The sequence below is a fragment of the Ursus americanus genome, chromosome 9 (genome assembly GCF_024610735.1).
Source record: "Ursus americanus isolate L20-20 chromosome 9, mUrsAme1.1.p, whole genome shotgun sequence".
NCBI lineage: Eukaryota > Metazoa > Chordata > Mammalia > Carnivora > Ursidae > Ursus > Ursus americanus.
Genome location: NC_142135.1, coordinates 16,685,756 through 16,707,150, shown reverse-complemented (window position 1 = coordinate 16,707,150; position 21,395 = coordinate 16,685,756). Strand labels below are relative to the sequence as shown.

Sequence of the window (21,395 nt, the reverse complement as noted above, 5' to 3'; positions counted from 1 at the left end):
TTCCCTCATTGGAGATTTAGCATTCACGGAAGCAAGACTGTGGCTTGAATTATATTTGCCGTATGCTGCTGCCATTTTCCCAGGGCGTTGATAAGGGAAATCCTGAAATGGAGATAGCAGGAGTCTCAGCTCTTCTAGTGGGGAAGACACTGGATCAGACCGAAACCAAGTAGGGAAAATTTGCCAGGTGGATGTCACTGATGTGATTTCCTCTAACACGAGTTGTAGGCGCTGCGGGAGTCTGCGCTAACTGCAGTAATGATATTCACTACTGGTGTTTGCACCCTGGTGGAAAGAGAGTCTGAGCAGTAGTTTTCAAAGCTATTACCTATTTGAATTTTCTGACGCTGTTCTTCTGGACCGGGCTCTGTCCAGTAGCCACTGAGGACAGGGGTTTGCTCGGGGCGCTGTGACGGACGCTGGGGCCACTTTTCAATAAGCTTTTCAATAAGACACAAAGGTCTTTTTTTTGGATTTTTCAGCCCAACAAGAGTCTCATATTGGCCGACCTGCTGAAGACAGAGGGCTTCGTGCTGATTAGCTGACTCTTGATCCCTCCTCTGAGTCACTACAAGTTTTTGTCTATGTTTGTAAGGGGCAGGGTGGAAACGTGATAGAAAAATCTAGTCACAGCATCAGCCCGTAAGGGAGCTGACAGTTTTCCCAATAAAGCATTTGATTTCTTTTTAAAACGGGGGAGGAGACAAGAAACTCTGGTAGACTTTGATTTCAGCTGACCTTTTCAACAAAACTATCACATGGAAGAAGCAGAATTGAACAAGGTCTTTTGAGTTCTTTTAGAAGAACAGATTCTTACAGTGTCCTCTGAAGACAAGCTTTATAAGAAATACCTAATAACAAGTTGTGAGGCTCCAATGTTGTAAATTTTTGCCAACTCATTCTTTATATGCCATCTGTGGATTCAGTGTCAGAAGAGGAATTAAACCAAAAGTCTTGCGTAAGTTGAATGAAAGTACAGGGGATTTTCAGCTGTTTTTTGTTCTGACATGTCAGAACTTAACTTTTTAGTTAGATAATTCTAAGTTAGAAGATCAAGTCAAGATATTTGGTAAGCTCAATTTAGCAGCAAAACAAAACATAAAAATTGTATTCCTGTGGAGGAAAATACAGTTTTCAGAAATTGGAGCTATTTGAATATGTCACTAAGTTTGAGAGAAGTGTATTTTTAAGGTGCTTTTTTTTTTTCAGATTCCAGTGTTTACTAGCCCCTCAAACTCAATATGAAATGGCTGTTGCCCTTGGACACATTGTAATATTTTAATTGGACTCGCCCTATGTTGGCCACTATGAAAACCATTTGATGTATTTATTTTTATTTAGTCATTGGGAAAGTAGTCTTGGTGTACTTTTCTAAATATTAATTTTGGCAACTTGGGATGCTTTTTCTCATTATCATTAAGTATCCTAGTGAGGAAACTTACTGTTGCAAAGAAGTCACTCATCCTCTCTTGGACAAGATTTGTTCCTGATTTAAAAGATTGTCTTATATCCCCCAAATTAAAAACAAGTGCTACATATCCAAAAGCAAGTAAGATCTCTGATAGCCTTCATCCAGTTCAACAAATAAATATTTGGCTTGTAAATGGAACAGTATAGGAAACAGTATGTTAGGCTTTTTGTTCAAGAAACTTGGTTTTTCGAATACTCGTTTCATTATTGATTTTTGGCAATGTATTTACTTTAAAATAAATGCTGCACCGTTACTCACATTGGAAAATTAAACTATTGTTCATTTTAAATGTTGTTTTCAAGTTTCTTTAAATCAAAGAAGAATACAGTGGGGCACCATGGAGCGGGATCTCATGGAGAGAGTACGAAATCTTCGCCAGAGACTCGCCACCCAGGCCCGCAACAGATGTCAAATGCCTCACCTTTTGGCCACATAGAGGGCTGGAGAGAGTCGGAGAGATACCTGTTTTGCAATCAGTGACACTGATTTTTAGATTATTTATTTTATATCCCTACAGAGGTCAACCTTTTGTATAGAAAAAGTGTGTATAAAAATTATGTGTACTATTTCATTCTGATGCTTTTGGCTTGTAAATGGCTTCTTGTACTTTTCATAATAAAATTTTTGAAGCTATTAAAGCTTGTTTTAGGCTCTTTCAGGTTGCAAGGACCAGCATAAGCCTCTGACTTGAGTTGATGAGGGTTTATTTTAAAGATAAACAGAGAGGGGCGCCTGGGTGGCGCAGTCATTAAGCATCTGCCTTCGGCTCAGGGCATGATCCTGGTGTTCTGGGATCCAGCCCCATATCAGGCTCCTCCGCTAGGAGCCTGCTTCTTCCTCTCCCACACCCCCTGCTTGTGTTCCCTCTCTCGCCGGCTGTCTCCCTCTGTCAAATAAATGAATAAAATCTTTAAAAAAATAAAATAAAGATAAACAGAGAAACAAAGAACAGGAAATCATCTCAACAACTGTACAGCTAGAACTGAGAGAGACGTCAGCAGGACATTTAGAGCACAAGTGGTGTGCCCGCGTCCCTCTGTCCCCCAGCAACCCCCTAGCGGTGGGGTCTCCTCTTCCCCAGTGAGCCCACCCTGCTCATAACATTGCCAGACAGCACCGGCTACTCTCCCTGCTCTGGCCCTTTGCTCCACAGCAGGGCTACTCACAACTTCATCATCTTGGGTAATTACTTCCAGAACCTTCCCTGAACCCATTTCTAAAAAGGAGGGTAGAAATAGCTCAGGGACCTGATACGAGGATTAAATTAAGATAATATAACATTCTGGTACTGTGCTTGACATAGAATAAGCATGCAATACATAGTAGTAATTCTGGTGTCTGCAGTCATAAAGCATAATCTCTCTCTTTTTTTAAAGCATAATCTTACAGTAAACCAAGCACTCGCAGTAAGCAAAATGTTCTCTTATCCAATAGGCAAAGTCCTAATGCAAGGCTTTGGTTTCCCAAGAGCACTTGCCTCAGCCTACTTTCCTGTCCATTTTCAGGCAGCTTGTAAACATGCCTTCATGGGCCAGGCTGGTGTATGTTTGGCAACAGGAAGCCACAGAATATAAAAGGTATAGGGTAGAATGGAAAGTTGGGTGAACTCAAAATTGCTTGCTCACCTAAAAGGATTTGAATTCTAAAATATCCTGATCCTGCCAGCCAGAATCAGCTATATAAAGCCAGATTTTCACCTCTACTTCAGGTCCCCTTTACACCGGAACTCATACCTAGTCAGACTGGCTTTGCAAATATGCCTCTCCTATAATGTTATAGTATTTCAATTTTTAAAGTTTCCATTTATCCAGTGACAGTTATGCATACTCTCAACCATATGAGCTCTTCGTATCAATTCTTTCAGTTTTCTCTGACTCTAGTTCTCCCAATAATAATCTTGATCATGTCACTGTCATGATTTGAGATATTGGGCTGAATCTGAATGTGCTTGGTTGTCATTTTCGGACACAATCACACGTAATGTGTGAACTACATTTCTGATGATCTCTTCCTGCTTCTTGACATATCTTCAACTTAACCCCAATTTCTTTATAGTGTAAATTCTCTGGGAATTGAAGAAAGGTTGAGCTTAGCTAAAATTCTTCCCACTCCAGCTATCTTCTAGAAGTTCCTCTCCAGTTCTCCTTTGAGCTTGTTAAAGCAGAGCGGTTCCTACAGGCCTTTCCATATTTATTACATTCATAAGGTTTCTCTCTGGTGTGAAGTGTTCCATGTTGGATAAATTTGGGGCTTCAGCTGAATTCTCGGCTACACTTAAGAGTTTCTGTCCAGTATGAATTCAGTGGTGTTGAATAAATTATTAATTTGGTTAAAGGCTTTTTCAGATTTATTACATTCATATGGTTTTTCTCCAGTATGAATTCTCTGATGTTGAGCAAGAGTTGAGCATTTGCAGAAGACCTTTCCACAGGGTTTCCGTGTTGACCATTACAGAAGCAGTGGTGAGGACAAGCACCGCCATCGGCTTAATTTGCTTAATTTGCTCCACACAGCTTCTAGAGGTCACGTCTACACCCCGTCAGGAGACAAACCACATGCCAGTTTGAACAGGAAAAGTTTCAGATACTAAATGAGTTACTAAACTTTGATAGGAGAGAACCTTAACGACGTAAAGAGCATTCTACAGGGTACCTAGGACTGAGGGGGAGTAAAGGACAGACTTGGAAAGGAGGCCCCCTTCCTCCCCAAGGCTCAGGTTCAGACCTGGTGGGAGAAGTTCGGTGGGTTGCCCAGGCCACAGTAAGTCAGCCCAAGGCTGCGGCGTGAAAAGGCATGGGGAGTCTGCGCAGCAGACCCCTGAGTGTTGTCGGGGTGGTGAGCACCGGGCCGGCACTGTCCATGTCACAGGGCCATGGGAAACCACGCTGCGGGCCCCAGGCACTCCAAGGCTGGAAGGCAGGTGCCGAGAGCCTGCCAGATGTCGCCACTGGCATGAACCTGGAACATTCCCTGTCTGTGATGGGAGGATTGTGGCAAAGGGTCATCAGGCTGAAGCTGTGAAGTCACTATGGGATTGTGCACTCTGGGCACAAGGCTGGGGCAGCGTAGCACTGGCTGCCCCCCCCACACACAGTACCACTGGCTGTACGTGTGTGTACAGACACACACACACACACACTACCCCTGGCTGTACACACACACACACACACACACACTACCCCTGGCTGTACACACACACACACTACCCCTGGCTGTACACACAAACACACACACACACACACACACACACACACACACACACACACACACACACGACCGGGAAGGAGCAGAACAGCAGAACAGCCCCTTGGAAGTAGGAGGAGAGGGCCCGTTCCCCCTGCCGCGTCCGCCAGCGCCCCCTACTGCCAGTTAGCCATCCTGCACACTGCGGAAGTGCTCGAGGAGTCTGTGGGTCTCTGCAGGGCAGGAGAGCAAGGCGGAAACGGGAACCTGGAGGCAATGAGCCCGTCGCTGGCACCGACGTGCGGTTAAAAGTGGCTCTAAGTTTACTCTGCTGGTTGACAGAAATGTGGACTCAGGGTAGATCTCTTGATAACCAGGTTCAGACGCCAGATGTTGCCTGGCATGACGTAGATGAAGGTATCCAAAAGCTTAGGAAGGTGGGAATGCAGGCAGACACTTCTCGCTCAGCGGCTCAGCCCCAAAGACGCTCCCTTCTCGACGGCACCGAGCGAACTTGAAAAGCTCTGCGCTGCTTCTGTGGGTGATACGGTGAGAGACGCCCCTGTTGATAGGCTCCCTGATTTCAGGGGAGATGATGGGATTCCGTAGTAGCAGAGGCCGAGGGGCAGCGTTCAGCTACCAAAGACGACAGTTTAGAGCAATGGGCAGCGGAGAAGCAGGGGACTTGGGGGCCATTGCTAATGGATTATGTTGTCCCCAAGAACGAAATAGTTGGCAGTCTACTGTGGCTCGATATATGTAACAGGAAAGCTTCCGGATCGGGTGGTTGAAAACCTGACTTGAGTCCCCACAGTGGAGAGCCATGCCTGTCACCCTTTCCAGACCTACACTTATTTCCAGATCCAAAGCCTCCCGACGGAAGGGAAGGCCCGGTCCCCCCCAGGAAGGATCCTGCAGCTGTGAGTGCCACATATTATGCTATACATAATCCCCAAGTCTTTCCAAAGGGACCTGTTGCCATTTACTTGAAGGGTTGGACCCAGCCCTCTCAGGGGCTCCTAGACACGGGCTCTAAATTGACACTAGTCCCCATGTCCATCAAAGTCAGGGCTAATGGTGGCAGGTGATGGGGTTTGGGGCCAAGGGGGAATCACAGCGGATGCAGTAGGGCAAGAAGCCAACTGTGGTTATTTTCTGACTACCTGAACGTATCATCGGAATAAACCTAGTTGACTAACGGCAGAATCTCCGCAAAGGGCACCACGACTCATTGAGTAAGGGACCTTATGGTAAAAAGAACGAAGCGAAAGCCTCTGGAAGGTGCTCCCTATCAGGGTAGTGAGCCAGAAGTATTATCGCATCCCTGGGGCGGTGGGGGGGGTGGTTGCAGAGATTAGTGCCGCCATTAAAAATTCGAAGGATGAAGGCGCGATGACAGCGAGCACATCCCAGTTCGGTTTGCCGTCTGGCCTGAGCAGAGTTACCAGAGTTACCAGGAACCGTCGCTGACGACTGCAGTTGCAAGTGCACCTGTTGCGGCCTCAGTAGCAGCACGGCCCTGGGTTCCGTTCCGCCCGGCAGCCGCCCCCCGCCCCCAAAAGAGCCCTCACCCCCGCCCCGCCCCCTCGGGTTCCGCGGTCTACCAGCGCCGCAGGCCCACGCTGTTCGGTGGTGCTCAGTGCCCTCCGCCGCCTGGCCGGCTCGTGCCTCCCGCTTCCCGAGCTCCGCAGCCGCAGCCTGCCCCGCTGTCGGGCGCCCGGGATCAGCCCCCTCCCGCGGCGCCCGCAGCGCGCTGCTAGACCCCGAGCAACTCCCGGGCAAGGACAGGACGACAGGGGAGGAACGGGGGGGGCGGGGGTACTGCCTCCTGGGCACCCCCCCCCACCCCCGCCGCCGCCGCCGCCGGGCGCAGGGGAAGCTGCAGTTATTTGTCAGGGATTTACGGGGTCGCGCGCAGTCTCCCGCGTGTGTCCCCCTATCGTCGTGCCTCGGCCTTCCTTCCAGTCCTCAGTCCCGAGCCGGTAACAGAGAAGGGAGACTTTACACGAATGGCAAGCTTCCGGGGGCCGGTTCTTCGGGGAGGCGAGGCCGAGCCCAGCGACACGCTGTAGAGCCCTCCGCGGAAAAGCGGGGACGTCGGGGTCTCCCTGTGTACAGACGATCAAATAAAACCCGTCGGAACGGAGACATAAAGCGAACAAAAGTATTGTGCCCCGTGTGAGGATCGAACTCACGACCTTCAGATTATGAGACTGACGCGCTACCTACTGCGCTAACGAGGCACCTACTTGCAGCTTCCGGCAGTAGCATAATGAGGCTAGCGCGAGGCCCCGGTGCGCATGCTCAGATAGGAAACTATGCCTTTATTTCTGTCTGCTCTGGGTTCCCGGACCCCAGCGCCAACGCTCGTGCCAGACCGCGTTCTTGACAACCTCCTACCCGCGCTCGGGTCTTCCTCTGCCTGCTGGACTGTCAGTCAACAAACACTGTGGCTTGCTTGACCCCACTGCGCCGAGTAGAGACGACACGGAGGAGTGGGATTCTTCCTGCGTCTGTACTTGTTTTTGTAGAGTGCTTACAAAGCGTTTGCTTACTCGTGATCTTGTGAAACTCCTACTGGCCACCTACTGTATTCCCGGCCCTGTCCCCGTTCACAGGGACATTCCCAGCCTCAAAGAGTTGGAGTGGAGGCGCAGATGCATAATGATTTGAAAACACACACATCCAGGCAAGCACATCCGCACGCCTTTCCAGCCCCACTGCAGACCCCCGACCCAGCCGGTGCCCGGCCCCTCCCTGCGCCCCAGGTTTGCACCGCGGCCGGGAGCTCGCCGGCTGAGGCTATTCTCAGAGCGACAGCAGCTCTGGAAACGATACCTCGAGGCACAGCCTCAGCATCTTGGAAGCCCCCTCCCTTTCTTCCCCCACTCCCCAGTCCTTTACATCAGTTCGTTTAAATACTACATTCTTTGTTAAAGGAAACTTTGTTACTATGGTACATGGAAGTCGGGTGGGTTCGTGCGTTTTTGAACACAAGTTAAAATAAATACATAACTATTAAACTAGAAAATACTCTTCCACGTACCATCTAAAATCAGCCACATACTGGCACACTTAATATGTTTGTTTCTCTGTATGTAAACTTTACCTTAAAAAAACGTAAATTAAGACTGAACTCCAGCCAACGACGGGCATGCAGAAGGGCTTCGGGGGAGTGTACTGACGGTTGCAAGCTTCAAGTGCTTTAAAAACGCGGGCAGTTTGCTGGCCGGCGGGCCTCGAGGACAGCGAGGTAGAGATTCGGAGACTGCTGGAGGTGTTAAGGGCCATCCAGGCGGTGGGCGCACTGACGCTCACCATACAAGTCTTTCAACGTTTTCTATTTTTCTGAAATTTGTCATTACAAAATGCTGCGGGAGGAGTTGTTTAAATCACCCAGAATTGGGGAGATACGGTGGAATGTGGAAGATACGAATGGCCATGTGAGTGTAAGAAGGTGGGGGAAATGCTATCATTACCTCGGAGCGGCCACCAGAACTCCTGGGAGTTGGGGGAGAGAAAGCCAGGCGTGGGGTGGGTGACAGATCTCTATATTTGGAGAGAAACCCCTGGAATGGGGGGTCAGCACGACCCACACGGGGAAAGACTGAGAGCGAGCTCGAGGGCAGGTGAGGTCGGGGGACAGGAGGGGGGTGCGGGGCTTGGGGGGACGACTCTTAAGGGCACCTGCAAGTCTCCTTAGGAGGAATCGCAGGTGGAGCAGGCAATCCTGGGGGAGTTTTCCCCACCCTCACCGTCCCCAGTGGAAACCCCACGACCACTCAGTCCTCGGAGCAGCTCTCCCACCCACGGTCCACGGGGGAGGTGGCGGGAAGGGGGAACCCTCCAGGGGCGTTGCTCCACGTGGGGTCGCTGGGGTCGGTGGACAGTTCGCGGGGGCAGGAGGGGGAAGACCCGGCCGAGGGGCCGGAGAGGGAAACCCCCAACACACACACTCATAGGAACCCTTATGGGGTCCCTGTCTACCACAGTTCCGAATGACTCGCTCCTGGGTCCCCCAGGTCAACAGATAAACTCACCCCTCCACGGTTACACCCTCAAGTCGTGTTACAACTGCAAGAACTTGGAAAGAGCCCAAGTCCGTGAACAGGGAACTGGCCACAGGACTGAGGGTCCGTCCAGGCTGAAAACAAGAAGGCGGGATGCTCCATGCCTGAGATGAAATGAGTGAAGAGAGCAAGGGCAGAACTGGGTGTGGGTGTGCCGCCGTTACTGTGTGAAGGGGAGGCGAGAATATTCATATTTGCTAGTGTTTGCGCACTGAATTTCCAATATGATACACAGAAAACCAAGATCAACGATTAATATGTGTTGGAGGAGGGTGGAAATTTTATGGTTGAAGGCAAGGATGGAATGAAGATTTTTTATAAAGTAAACTATTATGTTGACAGTTTTAGATTTCCAGAGACCTTGCAGATAGTAGAGTCCCATAAAGACCACCCCCAGTTTCCCCTACTACTAATATTGGACATGAGTGTGCTATGTTGTCTACAATTAATGAACCAGGGTTGATACGTTATTTCCTGGAGTCCATCCTGATTCAGATTTCCTTAGTTTTCTCCAAAGGTCCCTTTTCTGTTCCAGGACCCCATGCAGGATCCCACATCACATTTAATGGTCATGCCTCCTTAGGCTCCTCCTGGCTGGGACAGTTTCTCAAGCTCGCCTTGTTTTCGATGACCTTGACAGTTTTGAGGAGGACTGGTCAGATATTTTATAGACTGATGTTCAGTTTGGGAATTTGTCTGACGTTCTTCTGAGATGAAGACTTTTCACAGTATATCTTTGAATAGTTGAAAATAAAATATTTGAACTATGTTGATCTATTACCTATTTAAAATGTTGAATCAATTAACCTAAAAGACCCAAAACTGCAGGAACAAGGAAGGAGGAGGAGACGGAGGAGGCAGGGGTGCGGATGGGGTGGGGGGGGTGGAGGAGAAGGGACCAGAGGAGAGGAAGGCAGAGGAGAGTGAAGAGGGGAAGGTGAAGATGAAGGAGAGGGAAGAGGGGAAGGGGAAGAGAAGGGGAAGGAGGGAGAAGAGAAAGTGAGGGGCATCCCTGCGCGGGGCTCCCTGTCCAGGCCTACCAGGACGGCTGCGAGGGGGCGCTTTGCCCAGCCTTCCCCGCCTTCACCACCGCGGGCTTGGTTCGTCCGGGCGCTGGAAGGCTGGAGAAAGGAGGCGGGCCCGTCCGTTCGGTTCTAGAGTTTCCCTGGGCCGGCAGCCCGGGAACAAGGGCGAGGGGCAGGGGAGCGGACACGGGGAGGCGGAGGGGGCGCGGCCACGACCGCGTGGGGGAAGCGCGCTGGGCCCCCACCCGGAGGGGGGCCCCATCATCACCCAAACCTGTGTATGCAAAGTAGACCATAGGAGTGAAGGGGGCAAATATTCCACTAAATAAAGTATCTCCATCTTTTAAATACGCGCGTCACCAGTTTTCAAAGGCTTTTCCGAGCGAGTCCGTGTGCTGAGCCGCACACACCTGCTTCCTCCCTGCCTCCACGAGGCCCAGGCTCCTGCAGAACCTGGGCAGGGGCCGAGCCCCCACTCGGCCCCTCTTGGATGCCGCGCAGGGAACCGTTCACCGGCTGTGTCCGGACTGAGTCTGGCGTAAGGGGTGGTCGGTGTCACCTGCCCGACAGGGTAGCAGACGCAGACCCCCGGGGCGCTGGCTGGTAGTGAGTGATGATGGCCGAGGACCCGCAGGGCCTCAGGTGGTGTCGGCGCAGGGGATCCCCAGACAAGCCCTTTCCACCTCGTGGCCTTTGCACGGGCTGTTCTGCAGGCCTGGCATGCCTTTTCCACCGCCAAGACCCTTGTCTGTGACAGGGATCTCTTCCTTCCCTTTCTTCAGCCAGCTAAAACGGCACCCCCTCTGCCAAAACCTGATCCCGGTTTCCTTCCTCATCCGCTTCTTTCCCCGCTCCCCCTGCCCTCCCTTGGGGGCGCTGCTCTCTCCCAGCTGAACATGTCCTCTGCGGCGGCTCACTGACTCCCGGAACAACCTGAAGGGGTCAGTACCACCCCCGTTGTTCACTTACAGGTGCGCAAACGCAAACCGAAGGCGAGCAGGCCTACCGCTCAAGTCGGAACCGCTGGTTGCAGGAGAGGCAGGACCCCACGAGGGTCAACCGGCGCTGGGCCTCTCTCCAGCCCTCCCTGCACCCCCAGCAGCAGCTGGCCAACATGTTTCTTCACGTGCACCCCCTAAAATAATTCTGAAACATCTAGGCACTTCCTTGAATAATGTTGATATCTAAACTTTCTCATTATAAGTTCAGTTACAAAAGATGTAATTTCCAGGATATGCAGATTTTCTAAAAATAAAACTATGATTTTTTAAACATGCATCCAATGAAATAAAAGCATCCTATGGATTCCATACAAACCATTATCTATTTTTAAAAGTTTATTTATTTATTTATTTATTTATTTATTTATTTATTTGAGAAAGAGAGTAGGGGGGGAGCAGAGAGAGAGGTACAAGTAGACTGTGCTGAGCTTAGAGCCCCAGGCGGGACTGGATCCCCTCTGCTACCCTGGTGGGTAGGTGACACTGGCCACCCCCTACTCAGACTCAGTCCAGACACAGCCAGGTCATGAGATCATGACCCTAGCTGAAATCAAGAGTCAGATGCTCAACCGACTAAGCCACCCAGACACCCCAATCCCCCACCTGGCCAAAACCCATTATCTATTTTAAATACATATGAACAAGCTCCCTTTGAATGCTGGGTAAGTTTACATTTATTTCCCCTTCTGAACTATTTCCATTATACTACCCCCCCCCGTCCCAGAGTTTTGTCCTCATATAATACAGATTCTAGGTTTGAATGATTATTATCGGTCACCCTAACATAGCTCTCAGCAACAAAAACAGGTACATGAATTGCAATCTTCTTGTTTCCTGTGACCATAAGACTCAAAGTGCCAACATTTTCTTCTAAACTGATATTTTATTATTTTATCAAAACAACAATTGATATATTATTTTATTATTTTATCAAAGCTCATAAATATATAGATTTGAAGTATAATTATTAAATGACAAAATGTAAAACTTTATCCAAAACAAATATCCCAGACATGGATGCAATGTTCCTTCTTTTTCAGAGAAAACATGCACCTGCAGGGGGAGGGGCAGAGGGTGAGGGAGAGAGAGAATCTCAAGCAGGCTCTGGGTGGGGCTTAATCTCAGGACCCTGAGATTATGACCCTGAGAGCATGACCTGATCCAAAATCAACAGTCAGAAGCTTAATCAGCTGAGCCCCCTAGGTGTCCCTGGATGCAATGTTCTTTTAAAGATTTTATTTATTTATTTGACAGAGATAGAGACAGCCAGCGAGAGAGGGAACACAAGCAGGGGGAGTGGGAGAGGAAGAAGCAGGCTTCCCAGCAGAGGAGCCTAATGTGGGGCTCGATCCCATAACACCAGGATCACGCCCTGAGCCGAAGGTAGACGCTTAACCGCTGAGCCACCCAGGAGCCCCTGGATGCAATGTTCTAATCCTATGTAGTTCATAGAGTGTATGACTATTAAGTTTTTGCTAGAATAAGATGGGGTCCACTATCTCACACCATACACAAAAATAAACTCCAAATGGATGAAAGACCTCAATGTGAGACAGGAATCCATCAAAATTCTAGAGGAGAACATAGGCAGCAACCTCTACGACATCGGCCAAAGCAACCTTTTTCATGACACATCCCCAAAGGCAAGAGAAACAAAAGATAAAATGAATTTATGGGACTTCATCAAGATTAAAAGTTTCTGCACAGCCAAGGAAACAGTCAGAAAAACTAAGAGGCAGCCCACGGAATGGGAGAATATATTTGCAAATGACACTACAGATAAAGGACTGGTATCCAAGATCTACAAAGAACTTCTCAAACTCAATACACGAGAAACAAATAAACAAATCAAAAAATGGGCAGAAGATATGAACAGACACTTTTCCAATGAAGACAGATAAAGGACTGGTATCCAAGATCTACAAAGAACTTCTCAAACTCAATACACGAGAAACAAATAAACAAATCAAAAAATGGGCAGAAGATATGAACAGACACTTTTCCAATGAAGACATACAAAGGGCTAACAGACACATGAAAAAATGTTCAAAATCATTAGCCATCAAGGAAATTCAAATCAAAACCACACTGAGATACCACCTTACGCCAGTTAGAATGGCAAAAATTGACAAGGCAAGAAACAACAATTGTTGGAGAGGATGTGGAGAAAGGGGATCCCTCCTACATTGTTGGTGGGAATGCAAGTTGGTACAGCCACTCTGGAAAACCGTGTGGAGGTCCCTTAAAAAGTTAAAAATTGAGCTACCCTATGATCCAGCCATTGCACTACTGGGTGTTTACCCCAAAGATACAGACGTAGTGAAGAGAAGGGCCATATGCACCCCAATGTTCATAGCAGCAATGTCCACAATAGCTAAATCGTGGAAGGAGCCGAGATGCCTTTCAACAGATGACTGGATTAAGAAGTTGTGGTCCATATATACAATGGAATATTACTCAGCTATCAGAAAGAACGAGTTCTCAACATTTGCTACAACATGGACAGCACTGGAGGAGATAATGCTAAGTGAAATAAGTCAAGCAGAGAAAGACAACTATCATATGATTTCTCTCATCTATGGAACATAAGAACTAGGATGATCAGTAGGGGAAGAAAGGGATAAAGAAAGGGGGGGTAATCAGAAGGGGGAATGAAACATGAGAGACTATGGACTATGAGAAACAAACTGAGGACTTCAGAGGGGAGGGGGTGGGGGAATGGGATAGACAGGTGATGGGTAGTAAGGAGGGCACGTATTGCATGGTGCACTGGGTGTTATACACAACTAATGAATCATCGAGCCTTACATCGGAAACCGGGGATGTACTGTATGGTGACTAACATAATATAATAAAAAATCATTAAAAAAAAATAAAAAAAAAGAATAAGATGGGGTCCAACGTTAATTTATTCCTATTTTTCATATTTACAGACATGAAATTTGAGAAACTGTTCACATAAAGAAGAAAAAAGGGCGGAGAGAGTTTCGCTTCAGCATCAGAACTAAATTCCTTCAGCACATTTCAAGTTAAAGCCTAAAAGGCACTTCAAAAATAATTTTCATGCACCTAGTAGCTGGGGTGGTCCTTTTTCATTTCTGAATTGGAAGCCACAATAATTAGTCATTAGAATCTTTTAGCTTTCTCAACTTCTAACCAATGTTGAATGAAACATTCCCCTTACTTGTGCTAGAGGTTTCCACCCCCACCTAGTAGTAGGATCCTGAAAGTGGAGGAAGAAGAGATGGGAAATGGGAGATGGGGAAGGAAGAGTGGTCTGCCTCCCTTCCAGCTGATCAATTTTAGGACCTCTCCATGTATCCCTGGGGGTACTGACAAGCAGTAGAGGCTGTTGTGAACCCATTTTACAGAGTGGAAAGTTGGTGTGCTTGAGCGTGTGTGTTCTGAGAGACGCCCTCAGGGTCACCTGAATGGGGTAACTTAATGGAAACCTGTTGGGAATTACTGCTCTCCCACAGCCTGGATGGGCCCAGGGCAATGAGAGCAGGTCCGGGAGACGGCTGTGGAGACTGAGATTAGGGAGCCAATGGAGACATGTTCTCCAGGAGCAGCCAGGACTTGGATCTGGTTAACTGCCGAGGATAGAGAGAGAAACCAAGAGTCACTCCCAGTTAGGATGAACGATGTCCAGAACCGTCCTGGTGCCACCACCAGGCAGGAAAACAGGAAAGAGGGGCCTGTTCAGGGGGAACCCAGCACAGGCTGACTTTGCAACTTCTGTATTACACAAATAGTATGTGCTCAGTGTAGGAAACATTCCTACACACGTACTCTCTCGGCCAAACATTGCCAGACTCGTGCCACTTCAGCAAATGATTTAAAACTCGATGACTTAAACAACAAGCATGTGTTGTTGTTTTTTTTTAAATTATTTTATTGAGGGGCGCCTGGGTGGCACAGCGGTTAAGCGTCTGCCTTCGGCTCAGGGCGTGATCCCAGCGTTCTGGGATCGAGCCCCACATCAGGCTCTTCTGCTATGAGCCTGCTTCTTCCTCTCCCACTCCCCCTGCTTGTGTTCCCTCTCTCGCTGGCTGTCTCTCTCTCTGTCGAATAAATAAATAAAGTCTTTAAAAAAAAGTATTTTATTGAAATGTCATTCACACAACAGACAACTCATGACCCGCTGTGTTGAATCCAATGATTTTGTTCTTTCACATTTTTTTTTAACCGGGGTAAAAGATATTACAGAAAATTTACCATATTTACCATTTGCAGCGTGCAATTCAGTGGCGCCGGTCCATTCACGATGTCAGGCAATCGTCTTAACTTCCCATTTCCAAAACCTTCGCCTCACCCCAAGCAGAGGCTGTACCCATTCAGCAATAGCTCCCTATTCCGCCCCCTCCTTGCTCCCGGTGCCCTCTCATCTAGTTCTATGGATTTCCCTCTTCCAGATGTTCATGCTCATGGACTCATACAATATTTGTCGCTCTGGGTCTGGCTTACTTCACTCAGCATGTTTTCAAGGTCAGCCTGTATTTTTCTTGCTCATGGGTGTGCGGGTTGCTGGGCTAGCTCCAGGCTGAGGTGGAATTCACCTCTGCTCATGGTTGTCTCCACGTTCTCCCGGGACCAGCCATTTCCTGGGGTATATTCTTCTCACGGAGGGTCATGGCCGCCCAGGAGGCCACGCTGTGCCAAGCAAGCACATTTAAGGCCTCTGTTCTGGGTACATCCATCAAAATTCCAATGGGCCAACCAAGCCACCTGGCCAAGTTCAGCATCCACGGGGCAGGGAAATATACTCGGCCCACAGCAGGAGAGGCGCAGAGCCAGGGCCAGGAAGGGAGTGAAGAGGTGAGCGTGATAATTCAGTCTGTACACAAGTAAATAAAATCCCCCTCATCCTACCCTGGCCCCTAATCTGCTCCCTCTCCAGAGGGAGACCACCAATACCAGTATCCTATTGTCCTGTGACTAAGAGCAAACTTGGAACTCTTTTCCTGCCGATACACATAGTCCTTCCTGTTCTTTGTAACCACAGCCGAGTAGAAGAGGAGATCAGGCCATAGACCTACAAGGGGGGACCATGTGAGGGCGCAGGGAGAAGATGGCCATCGACAAGCCAGGGAGAGAGGCGTCTGAGAAAGGCCCTGCCCACACCTTGGCCTCAGCCTTCCAGCCTCCAGAACAGGCTGAATTTCTGTTGTGTCAGCCTCGTCTGGGGTACTCTGTTGTGGCAACCCCAGCCGCTCTAGGTCTGATTCTGGAACATCTCATCCTTCCCCATCAGTAACAAATGCTGTCGTGAACATTCTTGTGCGTATGTCTGACACACGACGTCTGAGGAGCTTGTGGACAGACAAACACTTTGTTCCGTCCTGGATTCGGGTGGATTTGCTGTGTGGCTCCCAAGGGAGCACATCCGGAATTTTCCGTTTACCTGAGGGCGAAGCCCAGAAGCTCCAGGGTCTGTCTGCGCCAGGGCGCTCACAGCGCTTAGGAGCTGGGACTTCTCTTCTCACCCTGACCTCTCCCTGCACTTCCATCCCACCCGCGGGCCGCTGACTCCATCTGCCTGGCAGGGTCCCAAGCACGCGGTGAGCCACATCACATCTGACCTGACCACAGCCCACAGCCTATCTTTCCTCAAACAGCTCTCCTGTCACTGCTCCAGCTGGAGGGAAGTCAGGGCGGGCGGCTTCCAGGGCCCATGCTCACTGATTCTCATCTCCTTTCCAGCTCTCTCTGCTTTAAAAAATAAATTTTAAATATATATATATATATATATATATATATATATATATATATATATATATATATATAATAACAAGATGAGGGGGAAGTGAGATCAGGGAAGGAAGGACGCTGGGGAGAAAGGCACCATTTATGGTAATTCGCCTGTGGCGCTTCCAGGCCTGGAGCCTTCCCAGCCAGGACTCGGGAACTGGCTGCAGGCCCTTGTGTCTTATCTCATTATTCTGGCTGTGACAAGCCAGGAGCGAGGGCACAGCCAGCTGGGCAGCTGGAGGGGAGACGGAGAGAGGCCGGAACATGGGGCCAGAGGGGAGGATTTTCCTCAGACTTTCCCAGCAGGAAGCCCTCCGGCACCCCCAGAGGCCTGAGCTTTGGAATTGCTCCCCTCCCCTCACCACCCTCCACACAACCTCTGTGCGACCTGGGTGCCCATTCCTCCCCCCTCCCCCAGCTGATTGCTACCGCCCTGCTGGTCACCACCTACCCGTGGCAGTGACCTGAGAGCCGACCTGGGCTGGGTCGGGCCTCTGTTCTGCACTCTCTCTGAGCTCCCTCGACCTTCTTACTCATCCTAGTGTGATGTCGTGACTTCTCATTTGCTGTCTTTCCGGTGGGCTGTCGCACCACCGCGACCGGGGTCTGCTGTGGGCCGAGCAGAACCCGCAGTGGGCCCTCCAATGTTTGCTAAGGAGGGAAGCTTCCCACGTTCTACTGTAATTGCTTGTCTTTCCCGGAGGGCAGGGACTTGGGCTGGTGAATTTCTTTTTTTTTTTTTTTTTAATTTATTTATTCGACAGAGATAGAGACAGCCAGCGAGAGAGGGAACACAAGCAGGGGGAGTGGGAGAGGAAGAAGCAGGCTCATAGCAGAAGAGCCTGACGTGGGGCTCGATCCCATAACGCCGGGATCACGCCCTGAGCCGAAGGCAGACGCGCAACCACTGTGCCACCCAGGCGCCCCTGGGCTGGTGCATTTCTATATTGCCAACATTTAGTCTGATCAGAGACCTATTTGTTAGTTCCAAACATGCGCAGGATCGGATTTCATAACCAAGTGGGCCTTTCCATGACCTGGCGGGGAACGGGCTCCAAGATCCATTGCCCGCTCTTCACATACAGGGTGGGGAGGACGGGGAGGTCCTCCAGCCGGAGGAGAGGAAAGGGTGACAGCACTCACTTCTCAGGGTCCTCCCACTCGGCCCTGCTCTGGCAAGTGAGACAGGTGGGGAAGGGTGTGGTCCCAACAGCCCTGGGGCCCCGGCAGGTGGGCCTGCCCCTTCCCGGGTCAGACCTAGAACACCGGACAGTGGTTTTGTCTATGGATCCAACAGACACAATAGCAGTGACAGGGGTCTCAGTGTGCGTCCTGGCACCCCAATCGGTGCTGAGACACAGAGACATGAGGCCCCCTTCATGGGGCGTCCTGGTTCCTACCTGCAAATAGGCGGGCATCCAGGGCCTGGGCTGCTTGAATATTAATGCTTTCAAATCATATCACTAAAGTCTACTCCCGCACCTGTATTTCAAACATAGCTTTTGTGCCTGAAATTGCACAACCACATTATGACAAAGTTGCATCATCTGGCTCGTAGTTTAAGGCTTAGAGGCTTCAACTAATTTAGGTGACAGTCTGATAGCCAAAGGGAGAAAGTCTGATTGCAAAGCCTCATCTACTGGGAGGCCCAGGTCCCGTCCTGCTCTTCATACACACAGACATACAGACAGACAGACATAGCAGGCGTTCAGCTGGTGTTTGAGGAATCAATGAATGATCTATGTCTGCTATTCTGAGTCTGTGGGTCTTTCTATTCAGAAAATCTGTCCTCACTTCACACACACAGACACGCACGCGCTCATCACAGAGCAACTCTTTGCTCCTTGAAGGGAAGCAGGGAATTGGCCATGGTGAGAGCATTCATCTGGACAACCTTAAGTCACGAGAGCCGGGGGGTGCAAGCCGGTATCTTCTAGAACATTGCTTTTCTCTGTGAAAAAGGCAGTCAGCAAATGTTAGCAGGAGGGCATACATGCAGGAAGAATACCCCAACTTGATCCACAGAAGTGCCCAGTGCTCACACTTCCACTCTCCCTCGGGATGAGCTGAGGGCTGCTGGGAGGACCAAGTATTTCACTCGGCAGGTACTTGCAGATGCTGCCATGGGACAGCCGCTGGGATCAAAGTGGTGAATGAGACAGAATGGCGTCCTCCCTCATTACGAGATATGAAGTAGGGGCGCCTGGGTGGCTCGGTCATTTAAGCGTCTGCCTTCTACTCAGGTAGTGATCCCAGGGTTCTGGGATCGAGCCCTGCGTAGGGCTCCTTGTTTGTGGGAAGCCTGCTTCTCCCTCTCCTCCCCGTTCATGCTCTCTCTTGCTATCCCTCTCTCAAATAAATGAATAAAATCTTAAAAAGAGAGAGAGAGCTATGATGTAGGTAAACGAATACATAAACAAGGCGACTGCATTTTCGGTAAGGGCAGGAAGGAGGTTGGGCAGAGTGAAGCTGAGGCCCCAGAAGCGAGCTCTTCATTGCGGACAACAGAATCCACTCTAGCTGGTTGAGCGGAAGGGGATTTGTTCGGAGTATGAGTTCACTGCAGGATTTCCAGGAGGGCTAGGGAATGCTCAGATGCCAGAGAGGCAAGGACAAGCCCAGGAAGAGGCCCAGCCCCACCAGGGACGGTTCCAGGGGAAACCCTGCTGCCTCGGCTCTCCGCCTCTGACACCGGACCGGGGACGAGCCTCGCTCATTCCGGCCTGAACCGGCTGCCGATGAACCCCATCCCTGCTCCGATTGCTCAGTCACCGCCTTGCGAGTCCTGTGAGGACGCTCCTGCCTGGCAGAGCTTGGGTCCCATGCAGAGCTCTGGCTCTGGGGAGGCCCGGCGGGGGTGGGGGGTGGGCATTCTAGAGAGAGGTTGCAGTGGGTCCCGAGAGATCTCAGCCACGCTGTTGCCCCCACGCACAAATGTTAAAAATCATGATGCCAGGAGTGTGGCTATGGAAGAGAGGGTGGGGTGTTTTGTTTTTTTTTTTCATTTTAATGCATTTTCTTTTTTTTGGCTTATCCGTGTTTTTCACAAATTTTTATAAGGAACATGTAATATTCACAAAACAAAGGGCAGAGCCAACAGAATTATTTTGCAAAGTAAGGAGGCAGGGTGGAGTCCCGCTGAATTGTTTCCTGGCGGCTGGCTGGGAGGGAGGGTCCCAGCCCGAGGGCACCTTGGGCAGGTTCTGACCATTTGCTGACCTGTACCAGGAGCTGGGCGAAATTCCTGAGAGTCATTTCTAAGTTGTTGAGATGTTGCTGGGTTGACCTACTCACACATTCCTTCCTTTACCAGCTGATAGATTCCTTCCTACCCCAGCTGTGTGTTGGGGGGGTAGTGGGGGGGGACCTCAGTGCTCTGGCCCCCCCTCCCGCTCCCACATGGGGGGGGCTGGGAGGGTTGGGGGGGGAAGCTTATTCCAGTGCAGTAGGTTTCTCTGAAAACCAACGAGAATTTCCTGAGCACCCATGGGCGCCCTGGCTGGGCCAGGGGCTGTGCTATAACGAAAAAACAGAAGTTGTATTCTTCTTTCTAGAAAAAGGAACAATGCTGTCAGAGAAACAAAGCATAAGCTAATCACCTAAAGAACAATACCGCAAAGAATGTAATTAGCTAGGATCGCAGGGATGGAATTATTTTTAATATGATAAAAGCATTTTAATTTGGTATCACAAATGACACACACATGAAAGAACTCCTCTCTCCAGGCAGCCTGTGTGGTCAGTCACAGAGGCCCCAGGCTCACAAGGGCCCTACGCTTGGTTGAAGGCTCTGCTGTCACCGGCTTGAGATTCGGAATGATTTTGATCATTGAACTGGGGTTTCGTGAGGGCCAAGGACGGTGTGAGCAGAAAGGACGCGTGCACGGAGCCCGTCCGCAGCTCCCGGCTGAGCCTCTGGCACGGGCGTTCACGGCGTCCGTGGGCTCTGAGCTCCGGTGGGCCACCGTGCGTGGGAAGTCAGTGACTCCCCGTGAAGACGAGGTCAGCCCCTGACATGGTGACCCAGTGGCAGCGGCAGCGAGAGCAGACCCAAGGGGTTATGCTCTCTGTTGGAACCAGAATTTGCTTCAAATGCAGGAAGGGGCACCAGTGTTCTAAGAACCCACCAAGGAATTCTACCTATGCTTACTGAAGGGAAGAGAAAGAAGATAGTTCCTTCTCTTTGCTTTCTCTCCCTTCTCACGGGGAAGACAGAGGTAGAGCGTGTTGGTAGAACACGCACATGGTACGAAGTGAAATAAAACAGGGGAGCTCGTTTTGTGCAGCGTTTTTACTTTCTGGGAAAAACAAAATCCATACGCGTGTACAAACGAACTACAAACTGTGCGATTTCAGGGATCCTCAATGCGCTCACATTTGCATTTGAAGTTGCATTGCACAATATAAAGATGAATGGTAAAATTCATGCTAATAATTTTGAATTTTAATGTTTCTTTAGTCAAAACATGAACTAGCAAGTAAAACAAAAACAAAAAAAACCCAACCACCATGAGAAGTTGAGAGAAAGACCATGGTAGGCAGGAAAAACTTTCTATTTTAATACCATTGATGGCCCTTTTTCCTTTTGATCACGGGGCCCCTGTTTTCATTTTGCACAAGGCCCTGAAAATTTTGCAGCCAGCCTTGCTGTCAGCAGCAATGGATATCACTGCTTTTTGAAGTCTATGCCCTGGCAAAGATGCAAAGCTTCTGGAAGTCTCAAACGTTGCTGGTGGGATGCAAAATGGTACAGGACTTTAGGAGACAGTTTGGCAGTTTCGTATAAAGTTATCGACACACCTGCCATAAGACCCAGCACACTCACCCCTATGTGTTTATCCAACTAATATTCATACGAAAGCTTATATATGAATATTTATAGCGGCTTTGTTCA

At 49.5% G+C, this 21,395-nt stretch overlaps 1 protein-coding gene and 1 non-coding gene across 7 annotated transcripts in view; one reads left to right on the top strand and one right to left on the bottom strand.

Annotated features, from left to right (window-relative positions):
• The window catches only part of TBC1D31 (TBC1 domain family member 31), a 67,457-nt gene extending 65,348 nt beyond the window's left edge, over window positions 1-2,109 (top strand). For 4 of the 6 annotated variants that reach the window (XM_045805715.2, XM_045805712.2, XM_045805711.2 and 1 more), the window contains one exon: window positions 1,774-2,109. In XM_045805715.2, the coding sequence (XP_045661671.2) occupies window positions 1,774-1,907 (134 nt within the window). In that variant the 3' untranslated portion in view covers window positions 1,908-2,109. Of the gene's footprint in view, window positions 1-482; window positions 1,752-1,773 lie in introns of those variants that run through there. The other 2 variants (XM_045805714.2, XM_045805713.2) reach the window with 2 other exon arrangements.
• Window positions 2,110-6,824: 4,715 nt separating this feature from the next.
• On the bottom strand, window positions 6,825-6,897 carry TRNAM-CAU (transfer RNA methionine (anticodon CAU)). Its single transcript has one exon. It is a non-coding gene; the product is annotated as a tRNA-Met (tRNA).
• Between the last annotated feature and the right edge of the window lie 14,498 nt (window positions 6,898-21,395).